At 39.1% G+C, this 19,248-nt stretch overlaps 3 protein-coding genes across 3 annotated transcripts in view; 2 read left to right on the top strand and 1 right to left on the bottom strand.

Moving 5' to 3' along the window:
- Nucleotides 1-11,956, bottom strand: part of LOC139940433 (uncharacterized) — a 102,188-nt gene extending 90,232 nt beyond the window's left edge. The window contains exon 1 of the mRNA XM_071936676.1: nucleotides 11,360-11,956. Coding sequence (XP_071792777.1) covers nucleotides 11,360-11,408 — 49 coding nt within the window. The 5' untranslated portion in view covers nucleotides 11,409-11,956. The remainder of the gene's footprint in view (nucleotides 1-11,359) is intronic.
- LOC139940431 (uncharacterized) lies at nucleotides 370-11,368 on the top strand. Its single transcript, XM_071936673.1, has 8 exons — nucleotides 370-2,322; nucleotides 3,151-3,517; nucleotides 4,774-4,955; nucleotides 6,434-6,670; nucleotides 7,448-7,564; nucleotides 8,359-8,604; nucleotides 9,681-9,863; nucleotides 9,989-11,368. The coding sequence occupies exons 1-8, from the start codon at nucleotides 370-372 to the stop codon at nucleotides 10,178-10,180; spliced, it is 3,477 nt and encodes a 1,158-aa protein (XP_071792774.1). The 3' UTR covers nucleotides 10,181-11,368.
- Nucleotides 11,957-14,677: 2,721 nt separating the features above from the next.
- The window catches only part of LOC139940773 (allatostatin-A receptor-like), a 35,783-nt gene continuing 31,212 nt past the window's right edge, over nucleotides 14,678-19,248 (top strand). The window contains exon 1 of the mRNA XM_071937152.1: nucleotides 14,678-15,137. The gene's annotated coding sequence lies outside the window, so the exon portion shown is untranslated. The remainder of the gene's footprint in view (nucleotides 15,138-19,248) is intronic.

The following is a 19,248-nucleotide window of genomic DNA, read 5'->3' as shown; positions in this document are numbered from 1 at the left end:
GTGTCAATATTGCGCTCTGTATAGAAGATGCCGACAACACTCGTATTTTGTTGTAACGTTCTTTCATTTTCTTTTCTTTCGATTGTAGGTATGTCTTTTAGTTCTCTTTCGTACATTATGACATCATCTAATTAAGTTGTTCAACTTGACCTTACTGCGCTATCAACCACATAAAACACACTTTTGTTATTTTCTTGACAAGATCGCCAACGTTGGCAATGCCAAAATCGTTCCACCTTTAATTGTTGCCAAACGTGAAGTGGAATGCACCGCTTGTCGCAAACTCGACCTTTGGCACTTTGGCGTAGTTGCGCGGAATACTCTCTTGTAAGGTCAACGACGACGGCAAAACGGTTTAAATTATTAACCATGGCAACGTCAAAGGATGTACTTAAAACAGATTCTTTGTGGAGGGACAGACCTTGCCATTTTACATGGGATCTCTCAGCCCGTGTTTTTATTAACTACGATAACATTGTCTATAAACTAGATTACGACTTAGAAGAGACCAAAAACCTACTATTCGTAGAAAAACTTCTCTTCCGGGCATTTTTGGAAGTGTCAGATCACCGACATTACAGGAATGTAAGCAAAGCACGGGAGTTTCTTGATCGAGCGGATGACCACATTGCAACAAACACGCCACCACAATTACAAAACGGCTATAGAAGTGTGGCACTTCTAAATCGCCTACACATTGAATATAAATCTCAAAATGACAAACAAGTGGAAGATTTGCTTTGCAAATTGCAAGAATTGGAACTGAATGAAAAGGACCGTCATGTCATCGGTGCAGTTAAAGCAACGGCGTTAACCCGACTTGGGCCCGATGTGAGGGATGATGCCGGCCCGCTTTTCAAAGCGGCTCACAAATACTTTCCAACCAACCCAGGCTTTCTGTTTGGAGCCTTACTAATGGTAGGGAGAAAGGTTCGATTTGAAAGGCATGTTGGTGACCATTACGACGATTTGGAGTCAGATGGTAAGGAACTCATGGATATTGAGAAGACATACTGCGAACGACTTGTGGACATAAACGATGAATACCAACTTGGAAGATCATTCCTCGGACAAAATTTGAGTCGGCGTGGAAGTACGCATAAAGAAGATGCACGTGCTTATTTAGAGGAAGCATTCAAAAAAGCACCTAAAGTGAAAGCAGTCTTTCATAACTTGGTCCGGTTTTATAGAGACGATGATGTGAAGAAAGCTATTGATTTAGTACATACCGTCATTGCATCTGAACCATGCTTGAATGTTGCCGAGACTCACCATCAGTTGGCTTTGTGTTTCAACTCAAAGGCCAATCGGTTCCGCATACCGAAAAAAGAAAAGGACAAGTGGACAAGTAAGTCTTTGAGAGAGTTGGATAAATGTCTACAGATTGACAGCAAGCATCTTATCGCAGCGACGAGAAAGGCCATTGTATTATCGAAGCATGGAGACAAAATTGGAGCTCAAAAGCTATACGAGGATCTACTTTTGCAATGTGAGAAGTTGTCCATTGAGTTAGTATTCTCCTTGCACGTTGACTACGCCCGATTTCTCACCAAAACTTCATCGCCTAAAAGACTAGGCATATGGAGCAAAGTGATGGAATCATCTTCATCGTTCGAAAACATAGACGTGAAAACCGGTAGATGGAAAGTTAAACGAAGGATAAAGACAGAAAAAGAAGAGGCATACAAAATACTCTCAGAACATTATAAGGAAAATTCAGACGACATTAGTCAAGGTATCTTGTACTTTCAGCACTTTGAATTTGAAAAAGCTGTAGAATTGTTTGAGAGGCTCAATACTCAATCCAACCAAAGGGTTCCGTTCTACCTTGCAAATGTTTACTTCAATTGGGGGCGTGAAAAGGAAGCATCTGCTTTAGCCCAAACAGCGCCCAAACTGAGGTCAAAGGAAGACCTCTCATCATCTCCTAAGAGTTGTGCTAAGCGGGTACTCGCGTGCACATTTCTAGACATCGGCAATGGCGGCCAATGCAAGCGGTCTACGGGTCGATTGGTCAACGTCGAGTCTGTGGGTCTACTGGAAAAAGCGGACGAGTGCTACACAATGGCTCGCGATAACTCAAAGCTTTCAACAAAGCTTGGTCTTAAGCAGGCAACCGGTCGCAAGTTGTTGGCGGACATTGCTCTTGCTACGGCACACCTACAGCTGTGCAAGTCGCCGATTGGACAAGCACAAGAATCCAAGTGCATCCACGCATACCGCGAAGCCGTTAGGTGCGGAAGTCTCGTCGCCTGTCTTGAGATTTTACGACTTCACCACGAAGGGTACGTCGAGATCATCTCTAGATCCAAGTTTATCCAGGTAAGAACCGTGAAGTTTACACCATATACCCGGTGAAATAAGCAACCTTCTTGTTAAAGTACAATATCTTTGATTACATTACAAACGTTGTTTAGTTAACAAAGATAGTCGATGATATCAACAAAGTATTTGTATTTTTACTTCGAACATAATGTGTCATTATGACTGAAAGGCAGTGGACACTATTGGTAATTACCCAAAATAATTATTAGCATAAAACCTTACTTGGTTATGAGTAATGGGGAGTGTGAGAAACAGCTCCCTCTGAAGTGGAGTAGTTTTCGAGAAACAAGTAATTTTCCACGAATTTGATTTCGAGACCTCAAGTTTAGAATTTGAGGTCCCGAAATCAAGCATCTGAAAGCACACAACTTCGTGTGACAAGGGTGTTTTTTTCTTTCATAGTTATCTCGCAACTCCGACGACCAATCGAGCTCAAATTTTCACAGGTTTGTTATTTTATGCATATGTTGAGAAGTGAGAAGACTGGTCTTTGACAATTACCAATAGTGTCCACTGGCTTTAAGTGGAAGGGCATCCTCGCCCATTGGACAATCCTTCCTTCGGCTGCGTGCTGAACCTGGTGAATTTCCGACGTTCCATTATCTTTTTACACCAAAGGTGGCCGCGAGATAACATAATTAAATTATGGGTCTATCGGCCAGTGATTGATCAGGACTGTTTTTCAAAGCACTTTTACAAACAAAATTCTACAGTTATTTATAAGCTTCAGAGCTATAATTAGGACCGGGAATTCTGAAACCAAGCTTAACAAATCTCGCCTGAAAAATAAAGGTTAACAAAATAGTTTGGTTGAAACCTTTACAGATTCTAGCAGAGATATATGTCTGCTGTTCCCAACCTTTTAATGATTGCGTGCATCGAGAGATACATCCACGCTCCTTTAAGGACGGTTCGAACAGTTCATCAGTCGACGATGACTTCTCAGCTTTAAATTGTAAGACGATACAGAGAGATTTTGATAACACCTTGCGGAAAGACGGATTTTTCAGACAAGCGTGGAAAGCACATTTTGATATGGAGAAACAAGTTATAGAAGAAAGGTACAAGAACAGCGAAGGCGGGCTTGAGCTGGATGGACGTGAAGAAGGTCAAACTGAAGTCGTTGGCATTGACACTACTTACGCTGCCATCGATTGCTGTGAGAAACTGCGCCCTCTACTTGACCATATTATTGCCTTGATAATTGAGGTTTGTACCTTCAACTTTTAAAGCACTTTATCACACAAAAACATCAATAAGCCAATATTATCGATATTTCACTGTAAATCATTTGATTTATAAAATGAATCTTTTCAGTAAGTCATATTTTTCTGCATTGTTATACATACAACGCACCACTGTTGTGGTCCAGTAGTCCATCATTTCATACTAAACATCTTTTGTCCTCTACAAATGCTGTTTGTTGTGTATACCTCTGAAGAAGGTAGATGACCTTAGCTTTCGATCCAAACCGGACCTTCTTATTTATACATATAAAAAAAAAACAGTTATTGGACCTGCACACAATGAGTTTAATTACACACAGTATCAACATTACAATCAACTTTAAATCAAATCAAATGCGATGTAAGATGGGCGTTAAGAGATAAATAGTTGTTTGATATTAAGATTGATTAAATAAGGGAATCAATGTGTGGTGAAGAGGTGTTCAACTTGTGATTTAATCCCAACGAGGCCTGGTTCTTGATAATTTTACCGAGACGAAGTCGAGGTAAACTATCAAGAACCCGGCCTCGGCGGGTTTAAACTACTAGTTGAAAACCGATTCAACACACTTTGATTCCCATTCATAAATACCTTTTCGGTAAAAAAACATCAACACTTTGGGTCAAAAAGTAAAATAAATGCAAAAATTATAATTGTTCAATGACTTCTTTAAACATAACACCCCTCCAGCTATGAAATGGTAAGGCCCACCGCCGCCCTCGGGTAAACAACTCCTTATAAGGGAATGCTGTGCGCGTCGCGCGTATCGCGTGATGTGGCACAACACTGTCTCGCAGCCGTTGCTCTGAAACTGTCTTATAATCACAGGTGCAAGCTCGCGTGTCACACCCATGTTTCAACACTTTTTATTGGTCATAAACAAAGGTTTATACACACCCACGTGACGCGCTCTCCACCAATAGGAATAGTGAAACTGTCTGAGGTATTTATGAATGAATAATAAGCATGGACATTCATGAAACTGTGGAAGGACTCATAAAGAAGCAAAGCTTGTAAGGTTGGTTCCTTCCCTGAGCAAGCGTGTGCATTGAGCCGACAATTATTTAGATACCTAAACAATGTTCGTGAAAGAGTTCAATAGGGTAGTTGCACTGGGATGTTGCGACCCAAGTAATTTACTTTATTTTTATGGTTTGAACTATTTGTCTTGAATCTTTGGAACCCCCATATCATTAACATAATTTTTGTTTTCTCTATTGCATTTTTCTTTACATAAAGATAAACTCAAGGTCAAAGATGCAAAGAAACACCAGTATTTTCCAATTGTTCTGGGGGAGCAGGATCCTGTATTGGTAGAACAACAACTCCAAGATAAATTGAAATCCTTATTCGAGATCGATTTCAAATGTCATTACCCGAAGCTTTACAAACAACTTCTCGGGGTAAGATAGTCGTAATAAAAAAAATTGGCATCGGGGATAAAGCGTACTATAGTTTTGGTTTTCTCCATACACATCGGTGTACGGGTAAAACCAAAATTAGTATTCAATAGACCATGTGAACTTTGTTTACAATAAGTGTGACCTTGTACATTCTTTCAGTATTATGGCAGGCACAATACTACACAGGTCCTATGTCAAAGTTGACATTTTGTGTCATAATTTCCACACAAATCAAAGAATTATGAAAGTACAACCTACAAGCTGGACAAGTTTTGAGATGTGCCCCCTTTCATCATATCAAAAGTTGATATTATCAATTAGACAGTGCAATCTCCATAAAATATAATATTTTATGATTCCTTCCATTAGGGTGTGTACAAATCTTGTCTGCAGGAAGTCCAGGCTCTGTGGCTCGTTTGTGAACATGTGATGTCACAGGTCACATCGTCTATACCGCCGATACAAATCTAACATCTTTTAGATCTGCCAGTAGCTACCAGGCAATATCGGTTGGGAAGACACGTTGTTCTAGAACCCCCAAGGCCGTGGGTTTGAATCCCACCCGAGTCATTATGCCTGTGGCCCTTTTTTTCATAGATATCGGAAAGTTAAAATCGGTGTATGGGTAAAATCAAAACAATATTAATAATAATATCAACGAGCATAATAACAAATTCCTTGTTAGCGCATTTTACAATAACTACCTCAAGTATGCGCTTTATTTACATCGGTGTCCTGGTCATTGGGCCAAAGACATTCTCTTTGAGACCCCTATCTTGTTTTCGTTTCCAGCGCAATTTTTTGGGGGACTTAACAGTGGTATGCACTATAAAAAATACGGTTTATTACTACTATTATAGTAATTATTGTTATTATTCCTTGAAAACATTATTTGGAGTCCAACAGGGAATCATGCTCATAGTGACCTCATCTTCAGTACATTTGTTAGAATATTGAAAATAATAATACATCTCTATTTGGCATTTAAAGGATTCGGGTACTTTTTCAAAATGTCCACAGATTTACATTAAACTCACAGGGTTTGAAGATAATGATAGGGGAAAGCTTCCCTTGAAATATTACTAACTAAGGTTGTGTAGTTTTTGATAAATGAGTAAAACAAGTCACAAAATAATTTTGGTCTCCTGAGACCAAAATTATTGTAGCATGTTAAAATCTCCTTAACCAGTTAAGGTATAGCATAACTGGTTAATACGTTTTTACATGTTAAAACTGAGACGATAATTATTACTTTTACTCATTTCTCAAAATAACTACATCAACTCAGTAAGTAAAATTTCAAGGGAAGCTTTCTACTTTCATAATCTTCAAACTGTGTAAGTTTAATGTAAATCTGTGGACATTGTGTTCTTTGTTAGGAAAAAGTACATAAAAATACCCTTTAATGTTGGCCTTGTATGCCTTACACGACGTTTGTATTTATAAATCCATTCATTTTCATGTTTTGAAATGTTTAGGTTCAACCTGGATACAACACTAAATGCAACTTCCTTGAACAGTTTTGGAGCTTGGTTATCCACATTAAACACAAAGGAATAGAGCTGTCTGGCTTCCCTGGTATCGAACGCTATGCTGTGCCAATGACCCGCCAGTGCACGGATACAGTTGAAGACATCTGCAATTTTTTCTTTGACGCGATGAAAGATTCATCTGAATTGCGTAAAACGATGAAGAAGCTCGTAACAGATTTTGAGGTAACTTCTTGAAACAAAAGTATAAAATAGCGGAACTCTATTGCTGGACCATGAAATGGGCACGATCAGAAGGCAGATTGTATTACAGATATAAAACCTTATTCGATTTTTAAAAACAAAACATTGACAGATACCTGTCAATAAATCTTTGCGATTGCAACTGCTTCAGGAACCAGGGTGAACTGTACTCGACTGCGCATGTGGTGAAGTCTTAGTCGATGCGAAATAATTGTTCTATCTCTTTATTGTGGAATATCTTGCAGCAAAATTGAAGGTGGTCCTTCCACCGGGCCCCTCGGCTGCTCCGAGGGTAAAAAGATAATAGACGATGTGACCTATGTTTACATTCAAACCGCCCTCTGTTGAAAAAACACTGTATACGTCATGTTTCGCCGGGCAAAAAGACACGTAGTCATGGTAAGATCGCACACACTTTCTAGCTGGCTGCCAAACACAAAGGTTTTGCCCGGCGGTATGCGCGCGAATCATGTTATGGTTTTCGTGTGACGTCAGAGGCCACATCGTCTATACCCTTCTTCTAGTCCGATTCATACTACCTACGATTGCTAATGCGATACGAATTTAGTCGTCGCAATTTAATTCGCACCGAATAATTCACACGAGCGAGTTGAACACCGGGCAACTCCTGCAAAACATCCGCTGCGAAAACCGGGCCGTGGCGCATTGGCATTCGCAGGAAGTATGAAACGGGCTTTAATCGGCCGATTGGTCATATATTATAAATACACCTACTTTTGCTGTGTTATTGTTATCTAGAGGTCTCCAAGACAGGACATGCATGAGATGTGTAAAAAGGCAGACCAGCTTTGGCATATCTTATCGGATCGTCCAGACTTAGTTATCAGGACCGGTAGTACCTGGGAGATTATTGAGGTAAATCCCAGTTGCAAAGGAGATCATGCATTTACATAATTTATACGCGAATATTTATGGCCAGGATCACTAAAGACAGAATCCCGTATATTTTGCCCCGGAAGGGGGCGTAAGGATCCATCAAAGTATTTATGTCCGAGCCACAGACAATGGGAGACTTTTTGGACGCTTGGTGGCAGCAGACTTACTAGGTAAAATCCATTGTTCTCGGTCATGCGCGCACGTTCAGAACTACGTAAACAATGGAAATTGACCTGGTAAGTCTGCTGCCACCTAGTGTTCAAAAGTCCCTCATTGTAATTTTCACAATGATGTGTGTACAACATTGATGCTTGGTACTATTCCGAGTCCGTTAAAAAAAAAAAAAAAAAAAAAATGCGCGGCATGGTTACAACCGAACCCACGATGGCAAATGCCGTGGCTTTGAATCCCAACTGAGTACTAATTATGCATGTTTGTTTTTTGACTGGGGTCGGGAATAATTATTGGTAACTACGCAAAATAAGTAAAACGTTTTTCACAAAAACAAGTCGGCCCATTGTAATCTTCCCGTAAAGAATGGCAAATAAATAATCAAATAACACATAAACACATCAATTATTTAATACATCTTAGTAAATAATAGGGTACCTACTACAAAGAAAACAAATAAAAAATAATAAAAAATAACTTAAATCTTAAATACTTTATTACGCCTTTTTTAACGTTATACTCATCTACTGGGGCCAGTCCACAATACAGCTTTGTATTCAGAATGTGTTTTTATTGATACAGATGTTTCTATATTCCAACAGATGTTGGCACTAATTAAACAAATCTGGGAACACTCTGGTCCAACTGGTGACTTGGAGGTTGAACTTACCAAGATGACCGAAGGATCTTGGGACCCAAGTAAGAATCTACGGAGATTACATTTTGAACTAGAATTAGCCCTATTGCGGACCGCTGACCGAAATTCGGAAGATGTTCTTAAGAAATGCAGAGATGCGTGCGAAGAGGCAGACCAACTCTTAGATGCAGTGCTGTTAAAGAAGACGCAGGTAAACGGGAAGGGCTTTCCTTTGTCACTCTATAATAATATTAATAATATAACAAGCCATGTCTCTGTCAGACTTGACACTCCTTTCGCGATTTATAGCCGGAACAATAATAGTCTATTAGCTTAAAATAGCCAATGGTTTCTCTGGTAATTTCTAACTAACTACTAAGGGTTGGGGAAAATGTGTGGCATTCACTCGCTAAAGTATGATGGCCCTGAAGGGACACAACCAGTCGTGAATATTTTTGCGACGTCGTGAATATTGTCGTGAATTTATTAACGACAAATCGCGAATATTTTTGCGACGTCTTGAATCTAAAGGCTCTGTGCACCTTTGGTAACTGTCTAAGGCCAGTATTCTCACTTGGTGTATCCCAACTATGCATAAAATAATATATCTGTGAAAGTTTGAGCTCAATATTGGTCATCGAAGTTGCAAAAGAGTAATAAAAGAAAAAACACCCTTGTTGCACAAATTTGTGTGATTTCAGATGCCAATACAATGCCCTAGGCCTGAAGTCCACGAATATTTTAGTGAGAAAATACTCTTGTTTTCGAAAAACTACGTTTTTTCCCTTTTTTATGCAAGTCGCCAGACACACAAGGCCTGAAGGCCACTTCAAAGTGTGGGCTACAATTATTTTTGTCCATAGGCCATTGCCACCTACTCCTATGGGCTGACCCAGGGTTTACCCCCTTTTACCGTCCTTACGGATGTAGGCTTGGGTATCATCAGTCTGAAGCATGGCCGGTAGAGCAGAAAGCACTACCTCCCCAATTTACTCCAGAGGGAATGGTTTCTCACAATGTGTTATACTATCAGTATCTCTCTGTTAATCGTTACCGAGTGGAGGTTTATGCTAACATTTTGAGATTACCAATAGTTTCCAATGCCTGTTGAATTAACCTTGTCAAAATGCGTAAAATCCCGACTAGTGCTTAAATGTATCGGGGTCCCAATAGTTTTACGTGGTGTGTTAGCGTGTTCAATGATTGGGAACAGAGGACAACGTCAAGCAGACCCAAGTTAGTTCAATTATTTGATTTAACTATGATCAGTTTAATCTCTATTTTAAGGATGAAAGTGCTGGTAATGTGGTAAAGTTTCCTTTCGAGGACGAACGTCCTAGCCATCAAAGGCTGGATAAAGCTGATGGGTATGATCACTGGAGAGGAAAAGTCAAGAACCGGATCGTGAAAGGTCTCAAACAAATGCAAATAACCTCATCTGTCAAGCCGTTAGTGGATACCATACTTAAGGTAATTAAACGAGTCACTAAATTCCCAAAGTAAAATAAAGAAAAAAGAAGGTAACTTTTCGAAATGAAAAATCATACTGAGATTGGTAATGGACCTATTGTTTCATTCCTTCGTTTGTTCTTAAGGTACAACCCTGCTACAATGACGACAACTATAATTTCATCGCACTGCGAGTTTTCATCGACATGTGTAAAACTGGAAACATTCCAAACAGTGTCCACATTAAACCACTCGATAAACATGTTCCGGTAGTTGATCTAACACGATGGTGTGTGGACCATGTTGAGAAAACCGCTGCAGAAGTTGAGAAGCTGTAGTTGTTGCTGGTGTCCTTGTTGAAGTCGAACCATAATTAATTTGTTGAATTAGTTTATCCGAGTTCTGTGATGAAAAAAAAAAAAACACAGTCATAATATTACTCGGTGGGATTCGAACCCTCAACAGTAGCAGTTTCTAATCAACTAGGCCACCGAAATTTCCCGGTAGCTAGAGGCAGTTCGAATCCTCTAATTATTTTAGCAGCGGGTACCGCAACGATTTTAAATTTGTATAGGGGATAAAATTATAAAAATAATTATAAATGTGGCCAACAGTCGTTTGACCAACCGTGCCATTTTCCCTCGGCTGCGCCTATAGGGAAAATAGAACGCTCCGGGGATCACCTCGGGAGTCGTAGTTTTAAAGGCAGTGGACACTATTGGTAATTGTCAAAGACTAGCTTTCACAGTTGGTGTATCTCGACATATGCATGAAATAACTAACCTGTGAAAATTTGAGCTCAATCGGTCATCAAAGTTGCGAGATAATAATGGAAGAAAAAAACACCCTTGTCACACGAAGTTGTATGCGTTTAGATGGTTGATTTCGAGACCTCAAGTTCTAAATCTGAGGTCTCGAAATAAAATTCGTGGAAAATTACTTCTTTCTCAAAAATTATGCCACTTCAGAGGGGGCCGTTTCTCACAATGTTTTATACCATCAACCTCTCCCCATTACTCATCACCAAGAAAGGTTTTATGCGAATAATTATTTTGAGTAATTACCAATAGTTTCCACTGCCTTTAACCATAGCACTCGAAGCAGTCAACATTGTATAATTACCTCAGTGAGATATCCCTTTTTGTAAAAATGGGTGAAAAAGTGGTGGCACCATTTGGAAAGTTATAAGTTAATTCTTCACTCAATTTAAAGATGGAATACATTCCTGAAGTGAAAGGGAAGTTATAATTGTCTAAAAAAAAAACGTTATACTAACAACTCCAATTACATTATGTGGGAAATGTGCAATGGAGAGTAGGGCCGGCAACATGGGAGGAAGACCAGCAATCAGACCGCATGGAGGCATGTTATGCAGGCAATTCGCAGGCAGTGCAGCTGTCTATAAGTAAGATGAGAGAAACATGCATCTGTGCATGCTATTGCAGCCATGCAAAGTTGCAGCAGGGATAGCGAGAGGTGTCCGTGGATCAATTAATTATCACTGTAATCAAACCTACCAGGAGAATAGCCATCTAACACATTCATTGTTCCTCCACTGGAGTCCATCTTTCGGTAAATACTCCAACACGAAGGAAAGAACTAAGAGTTGAGGGTTAAAGTAGAATACAAGAATTAAAACCATCGATCGAAACTCCGCTACACACTGCTTTCATCAGAGACAAGTTGCCAACATAAACATTAAGTAGCGCTGCAGGGCGCCCTCCATTAACGGGTCTGAACTACTTTCCGAGGGCTCTCTCTCGCCGTCGTCTGACGTCACAAATGTAGTCGCTTTTTTAAGGTTGAGGCTGCTGACCCGATCCTGCATCAGTAGTTATTGCCAATAAGATCACGGCTGTGGCATCTTTGACGGAGAACAAACCCTTAAAATTAAATTATTTCCTCAGAAACCGTTCAAGCCTGAACATAATAGCTAGCCAAGCAAACTCAAATTAATTGAAAAGGGGGAAGAGAGCACATTATTGGTGGAGAGTTGATTTGATATTGTTATAATCCAGTGAAGACTTATGATGTTTGGTTGAGTGATAGATAAGATTAAACAAATAATGCACCGTTAAGTCTGCCGGTCCGTGCCACCATTGTTCATTTTATTTATTATTAACGTTGTATATGTATAGAGATCTATAACACAAACAGTATAAAGTATGCGCCGAATGCATACCCGCAAAGCAAAAGTATACAAAAAAGAATTATCAGCGGAATACAAATCGGGAAGCAAACAAAATTCCCAAGACAACGCTTGCTCTCCACGATTCCTCAATCAGCAATAAACTAAATGCTAACCACCGTATTATGCATCATAACTATTTCGAAAGACGTACATTTTTTCCTGTGGGTGTCGTTTGCTGCAAAGAATCAGCCCCTTATATTATTATGAATAATCTGATAGAGCGAATTGTACTAGTCATATTATACCGTTTAACTGAGTAGGTCTAGTCTCACGGTAGGCCTATACACTGAAATGAAATCATTGTAGATCTTGATCCAGCAAGGGGTCAAATGGGGGTCAAATGGGGTTTTTGAAAACGAACTAAACGAATGGCACCCCGAAGCGCCGTCTGCAGTTGATGTCACGAAACGTTCAATCCTTTAAAGACAGTGGACACTATTGGTAATTGTCAAAGACAAGTCTTCTCACTTGGTGTATCTCAACATATGCATAACATAACAAACCTGTGGAAATTTGAGCTCAATTGGTCATCGAAGTGGCGAGATAATAATGAAAGAAAAAAAAAAACACCCTTGTCACACAGAGTTGTGTACGTTTGGATGGTTGATTTCAAGACCTCAAGTTCTAAACTTGAGGTCTCGAAATCAAATTCGTGGAAAATTACTTCCTTCTCGGAAACTACGTCACTTCAGAGGGAGCCGTTTCTCACAATTTTTTGTACTATCAACCTCTCCCCATTACTCATTACCAAAAGAGGTTTTATGACAATAATTATTTTGAGTAATTACCAATAGTGTCCACTGCCTTTAAGACGAGTTTGGTGAAATCGGAGGCTGGACTAATGATGCCGTCTTAGTAGTGCATCATCTGCCTCTCGGGGGAAGAGTAGACCTACATTAATGGTTGGAAACGTGGAGGGACTGCGATCTCATCATTTTGCACATTGGATAAGCCATCAAGCACCGGGGAATCTAGGGATTTATCATCGAGGACACATCGCAAAAGTTGAAGCCAGGGTCTGAGTTTTCATCTATGTGTGAAGAGTACATGCACTCCAGATTAAGGGTGATCAGGACAAAATGTGAGTGTAATGTTTTAGATTGTTTGATTGTGGGGTTTTATGTACATGAATGTAGTCCTACATTATCTCGTGTTAAAGGCTCTGAACCAAAGACCAGTATTCTCACTGGGTGTATCCCGACATATAATGCTTAATAACAAATCTGTGAAACTAATTTGGACTCTACTGGTTGTCGACGTTGCCAAGAGGAAAATGAAAGAAAAACACCTGTGTTGCACACAGGATGCATAATAATTATTTTTTAAAGGGCCTCAGGAGTGAGTGACATTCTCCTCTTTTCAAAAACTACGTTACTTCAGAGAGAGAGAGAGCCGTTTCTCACAATGTTTTATCAACAGCTCTCTATTGCTCGTTACCAAGTCAGTTTTTAATGCTAACAATTATTTTGAGTAATTACCAATAATGGTGTCCAGAACACAAAAAGGTTATAGCATTTTGGACAATTTCTCGGGGGATTTGACAATCAACCTTGTACGCAACCCTTTTTGGAAAGGAACGTCAACACACCCCGTCTGTCTCTTAACTATACCATGTCTTTAAAGTATATAATAGGGATCGAAAAAAGGAAGCCGTGACAAATCAGAATAAAATTCGCACCAAATCCTGACACGTTGATTTGGTAATTAAGCTTTTGACGGATCTCAAATGTTCACCCAATATTTAAGTTACCTTACGCGTTTATAAATAAAACCCTTTCATCTGCGTTTCATATCCCTGTAGATTTATGCGCAGGTCTACGAGCTCCGAACACCCCCGCCTATAATTGATCCACTTTTCAGGATTAAACCGTTCAACCCCCACAAAAGTAACGAATCCCCCGTTATCCAATATTATTGCCAAAGTGGATGATTCAGAAGGACTGATGGGGCCAGTAGTCCCAATTAATAACAAGTGCTGATCACAAATTCAGTATCTCAAATTTCTACATTCAAGGAGTTTGGTGATGGAGTTACATTATAGGAGAAGAGGAATTGTGGAGTAAGTGTGCTTCAACCAGCCATGTTCTGGCACCGTTACTCTATGGTTACGCTGTCGGGGAGGCGGTAAGCCAGGGATGAAAGGTAGAATTGATTGCGAGGAAAATAAGTTTCATCGCAATAGTAACGAATCGCTATTTTTCGCCCTGCCTGGAGGATCGCATGTCAATAATCAGTCAAAATATGGCAACATGTTTGCACCAATAACGTCTATAACCAGGCATAACTCAAACTATGTTGTTTCAGGCTCGGGTTAAGGTCTGGCCCCCAGACCCCCAGCTCCCTGTCCCTGTCTCACAAACAAGCACATTGCCTTCAAGCCTACAACGTTCGCAGACTCCGCACATCATAACTTACACGTCATATCAGGGCACATTACTCCCCGCAACACCCGACAAGTAAGGTGTGCGTGTGCACTGGCTGTTTACTAAGGCGTGTCCGGGACACCGTAACAAAATTGCAACGGAAATTACGAGTGGTGATGAAATTAACTTTAGGGTCGGTGAGCGGTTTGATTGGGTGAACGAAGCGAATGTATAAAAATCAACGGCAATTTATATTTGATGCACACAGGTATAGCGTGCTTGCTGCTGAACCTGTGTCATCAACGATCACAAGACTGCTTCATGTGTAAGTTATAGACGACCTCAACTTCATCGGCCTACAACACGATCGGGCTGTTCGAGCTGCCCAGGATCGGCCTGTTCGAGCTGCCCAGGATCGGCCTGGATGGCACAAGTGAATTTCTAACATTGACAAAACCCGTGGTAAAAACGTCTCGAGCCGAGTTCGGCCCGAGTAGCGTCAACTTTCTACTATGTGTAACAGTGAGCTGAGCCCATCGAGAAAAAAAGTAAAACGGTTTTACTTATAGAGAAATCGTCATCTGTCACAAAATTCTTGATTTGGATTAATCGACCGTGTCTGATTTTGCTGTAAATTGCTTTTCTGTGGAGTAGCGCAAAGAGTACTCTATTGAGATTCGAATGCGATGTTCTTTGCCGTCGTATGCGATGTTCTTTGCCGTCGTACGGACGTCAACTATAGTAAGTATGCACACATTTTAAGAGGTGTCAGACGAAAAGAAAAACACAACATTATTTTTCACAAAAATGAATAATCAATGTTGTTATAAAAGACTGTTTGTTTTTTAAAGAACGCGATCAGTATTTTGTGCATGCAAGTTTTTCCTTTTTTTTTTTGAATAGTTTTGCAATTTTTACATTGTTAATTACATATATTTAATTGTGCTTCTTATTAGTATTGACTGACACAATCTTTTCATCAAGACTGTGTATTTTATATTTTGATCTAGACCCAGTTTAAATTATACTGTGATATCACGATACTTGGCAAACATTGGATCACTTTTTCGGTTTAAAAACCTCAAGCGGTGGGACATGTTTGGTTTCAACGCCCCCTTGGCACGAGTTAGCGCATAGCCTAACTGACAAGCTTTTCCTAGTGATTGAAGAGGGGTTTCTTTTGCTTTTGCATTGTTGTAAACGATGTTGTTTTGAAGGCGCTGGCACTATTGGTAATGTCCAAAAGAAGTAATTTCTCTCTCAATATTAAAAGACTCGGTGGTAGTCTGAAAGCACACACTAATGTGCAACAGTGTCATTCATCTTTCAAGATTCTCTTGCAACTTTGATGTCCAATTGAGTAAAAATGTTTGGATACGCCATAAAATTACAATACTGGTTTTTGACGAATACTAAACGTGTCTATAAGTAGGTTGTTTATGATATTTCTGTTTTGATATGTGTTAATTCATTAGCTTATTGCACTAATAATGTTTTTACATCTTGGTTTCATCTACCAATGACAATAGGAATGACATCTAAATTTTTTACCAAAAAGATGCTGGCAGAAAATTGTCCTGCCCCCTCCAAACCGAATGACTGACCCCTGTCGATTGACACCCGTCTGGACGTATGGCAAGGTCCAGTTTGTAATATCATGGCATATGAGCTGACCGTATACGATGTGGTTAAGACAGAGGAAATACAAATTACAATAATTATTTCAACATGTTATGACAGCGGCCCTCATGAAGGATTTTAAATCACTTTCTTTGATGTATTCTTTCGTTATAATATTGTATGTACACTTTTATTTTATTATTTTTTTACACTTCGATGTACTGTTTAATTTTCATACTGTTCTTTTTTCCCAACAAGAGTACGGAATAAACGTATTATTAAATTGAATTGAATTGAAATTGAAGTAAACACATGAGCTGTGAAGTCACACGTCCATCACCGCTGCAATAAAAAGTAGACTCCATAATTGAGTGTTATATTACTGCTGCTTGCAATGGCATGACCTATGGATGTTTACAGGCGGTGGAATCTTTGAACTTGTTTAGACAACGCCACATGGTTAATGGTTTCAAATGGCATTAAAGGGGCCCCCTTTTTGGGCGCTTTGGGCTCTAAAAGGCGTTTATTTTACGAGACGAACATTATGGTAAGAGACATGTTTTAAAAGTAAGACAAATAATTGCTATATTACTGCTGCTTGCAATGGCATGACCTATGGATGTTTACAGGCGTTGGAATCTTTGAACTTGTTTAGACAACGCCACACTCACGGATTCAAATGGAATTAAAGGGGCACGTTGCCTCCTGATTTGGGCGCTTTTGGGCTCTAAAAAGCGTTCGTTGGAGTTGAACGAATGTTTTAAAAGTCGACAAATGATTCACACAAAAATATTATTCGAAAACTGTTGTGGTTTTCTTTTGACTTTCTGAACTAACACAGTTCGTGATTTTGTGGGGTCAAGAAATGTTTCTACAAAATGGCGGACTGTGTTAGTTTACGAACTTAGAGGAAAACGACACAATTCGAGGCATGTTTGTGCGGATCACCCCATTCTTCTTTTAACACACATTTCCAACATTATTCATTTCATAACAAACTCCTTTGTTTTGCCCAAATGCGCCCCTTCCGGTGGCAATGTGTCCCATCAAAACTGAAGCCCTAAACTTGCCCGGTTAGAGGAACATTACAGAATTGTTTTTGGGTTTTTTTGGTTTTTTTTTTGCTTACACAACAGTTGCTGGCAATATAAGCACTTTATGTTATCCAACATATACATACACTGACAAACCTGTAGAAGTTTCAGATCGATCGGTTGTCTGGTGCACGAGAAAATAGTGAAACCGATCACACATTTTGATGACATCGATCGAAAAAAAAGTAATAAAACGCCCACATGAGCGATAAACTTCAAACGCGAAATTAAATTATTTATTTCTCATAAAAAATATTATATTTCAGACATTAATATTTTAAGGCATGTTTTCTACTTTCATCATCATTAGACCGTGTAAGTTTTATTTTAATCCGTGATTTTTTTTTTTAAATGCTCGAAAACGGCTGAATTTGATAAATATTTTTGAAGTCATATCTTAGTCTATGTTGCAGCACAAATAGCCCAACGAACCCGAAGTGTCCCTTTAAGTTTATAAAACACATCGCAATAGCGAAATAAGAACGATATTTCACAAGCCGTTGCATTAATCGATATCCCATTCATTAAACAAGTTAATATCCTTGAACTGGAGCGTCCAATTAATTGCAAAAACATGTTTCTTGAACTCACCCGCGAAGAGAAAGTGAAAGAGCGACCGCACATTTTGCCATCAAGTATTGTAAACGTAAACCTTTTGCGAACTATAACAGATGGAATCTATTTCTGTCGTTCACAGGCAACAGTTTAATTCAATTTATTAATATACTTCCATGAAAAATATCGACAAGTACATGGAGCTATAAAGCAGAGCAAGGTAAGCAGTGTATGTAAGAGGCATGTGGCTGTTTTGATAAGCAAAAGCTTGTATATATAAAAAAATTAAAAAAAAATTAAAAAAATAAAAAACAGCCAGATAGACAAAGAAACACAACAAGCAGAGATACATGCAAACAAAAGGACAGGCGAACATCACACTTCACTTCACATTTAACATAAAACATGACAGCTCACTCTGACACAAGATAGATCAGAGGAAATACAATGAGTTCATGTAATTAGCAAAAACATGGCAGAACAGTTCAAGCAGAAGCGATACAAAATAAATACATATCAAGGATTGAGAAGCGGTTGTGATTGGACTACCGCGTGTTTTCTTTCTTGACATGTTTTACACAATTTTCTTTGAAACTTGGCATCGTCAACACTATTTTTAGAGAGAGTGAAACCGCAGTTGATTATGGACATCATTGAATATGCGAACATTAAAGAAGAAAAAAAACTTCTCCTGAAGACAGGCATAGTATACTGTAAACGTCTAGACCAAAACGGCTCTTTTCGGAGCCAACACTCCCTCAAAAGAGAATTATTACATGGTTGTACCTGCAAGTTTACAATTATTCATCGTTTATTCATATTGTCCACACCATGCAAGCTTCAAACATCACTTTTGTTCACATCAGTTGCGCACACTTTAAGCAATATTGGTTGCACACATCGTCGCAAAATATAAACACAAGTTGACAAATTGACTGTTCTATTTTACAAGGCGACCCGAATGAAAAGGAAAACCGGATTAGTAGATGCACGATGTTGTCCCTGAAGGCTCGGTTTTGGGTTACACTGATCAGAAACAAAGTAAGTGCAAAATAAGTGCACTATCACTTTTGTTACATTTCTATGTTCTGACGAAGTCTCCGAACTGTTCTGTTTTCCCAACAAGAGTATAATGGAATAAACGTATTATTGAATTGAATTGAATTGAACTTTATACATTTTATTTCACTTCTTGTTGATCATGATGGTGTCACATTGTAAAGAACACACACTTTAAAGGCATTGGAAACATTTGGTAATCGTCAAAGACCAGTGTTCTCAATTGGTGTATTCCAACATAATGATAAAATAATCAATCTGTGATTTTTTTTACTCAATATTGGTCATCGAATTTGCAAAAAAAATAATGAAAGGAAAAACACCCTTGTTTATGCATTATGTTGTGTGGTTTTAGATGCATAATGAAATTAAGGCTTCAGCTGAAGTATTTTATTATTTGAGTGAGAAGTTGTCTCTTTCTTAAAAACTTACTTCAGATGGAGCCGTTTTTCACAATGTTTCATACTCTTCCTCGCTCGTTACCAAGTAAGTTTTTGTGCTAGCAAATGTTTTGAGTATTTACC

Source organism: Asterias amurensis, chromosome 8 (assembly GCF_032118995.1).
Source record: "Asterias amurensis chromosome 8, ASM3211899v1".
In the NCBI taxonomy this organism is placed as follows: domain Eukaryota; kingdom Metazoa; phylum Echinodermata; class Asteroidea; order Forcipulatida; family Asteriidae; genus Asterias; species Asterias amurensis.
This window is presented reverse-complemented; position numbering and strand designations above follow the sequence as displayed.

What these genes read in the sequence shown, in the direction of transcription:
- LOC139940431 (XM_071936673.1), top strand. Translation starts at nt 370, where the DNA reads ATGGCAACGTCAAAGGATGTACTTAAAACAGATTCTTTGTGGAGGGAC. An exon ending in CTAGATCCAAGTTTATCCAG is followed by an intron (nt 2,323 to 3,150) that starts GTAAGAACCGTG and finishes AAACCTTTACAG; the next exon opens with ATTCTAGCAGAGATATATGT. An exon ending in TTTACAAACAACTTCTCGGG is followed by an intron (nt 4,956 to 6,433) that starts GTAAGATAGTCG and finishes TGAAATGTTTAG; the next exon opens with GTTCAACCTGGATACAACAC.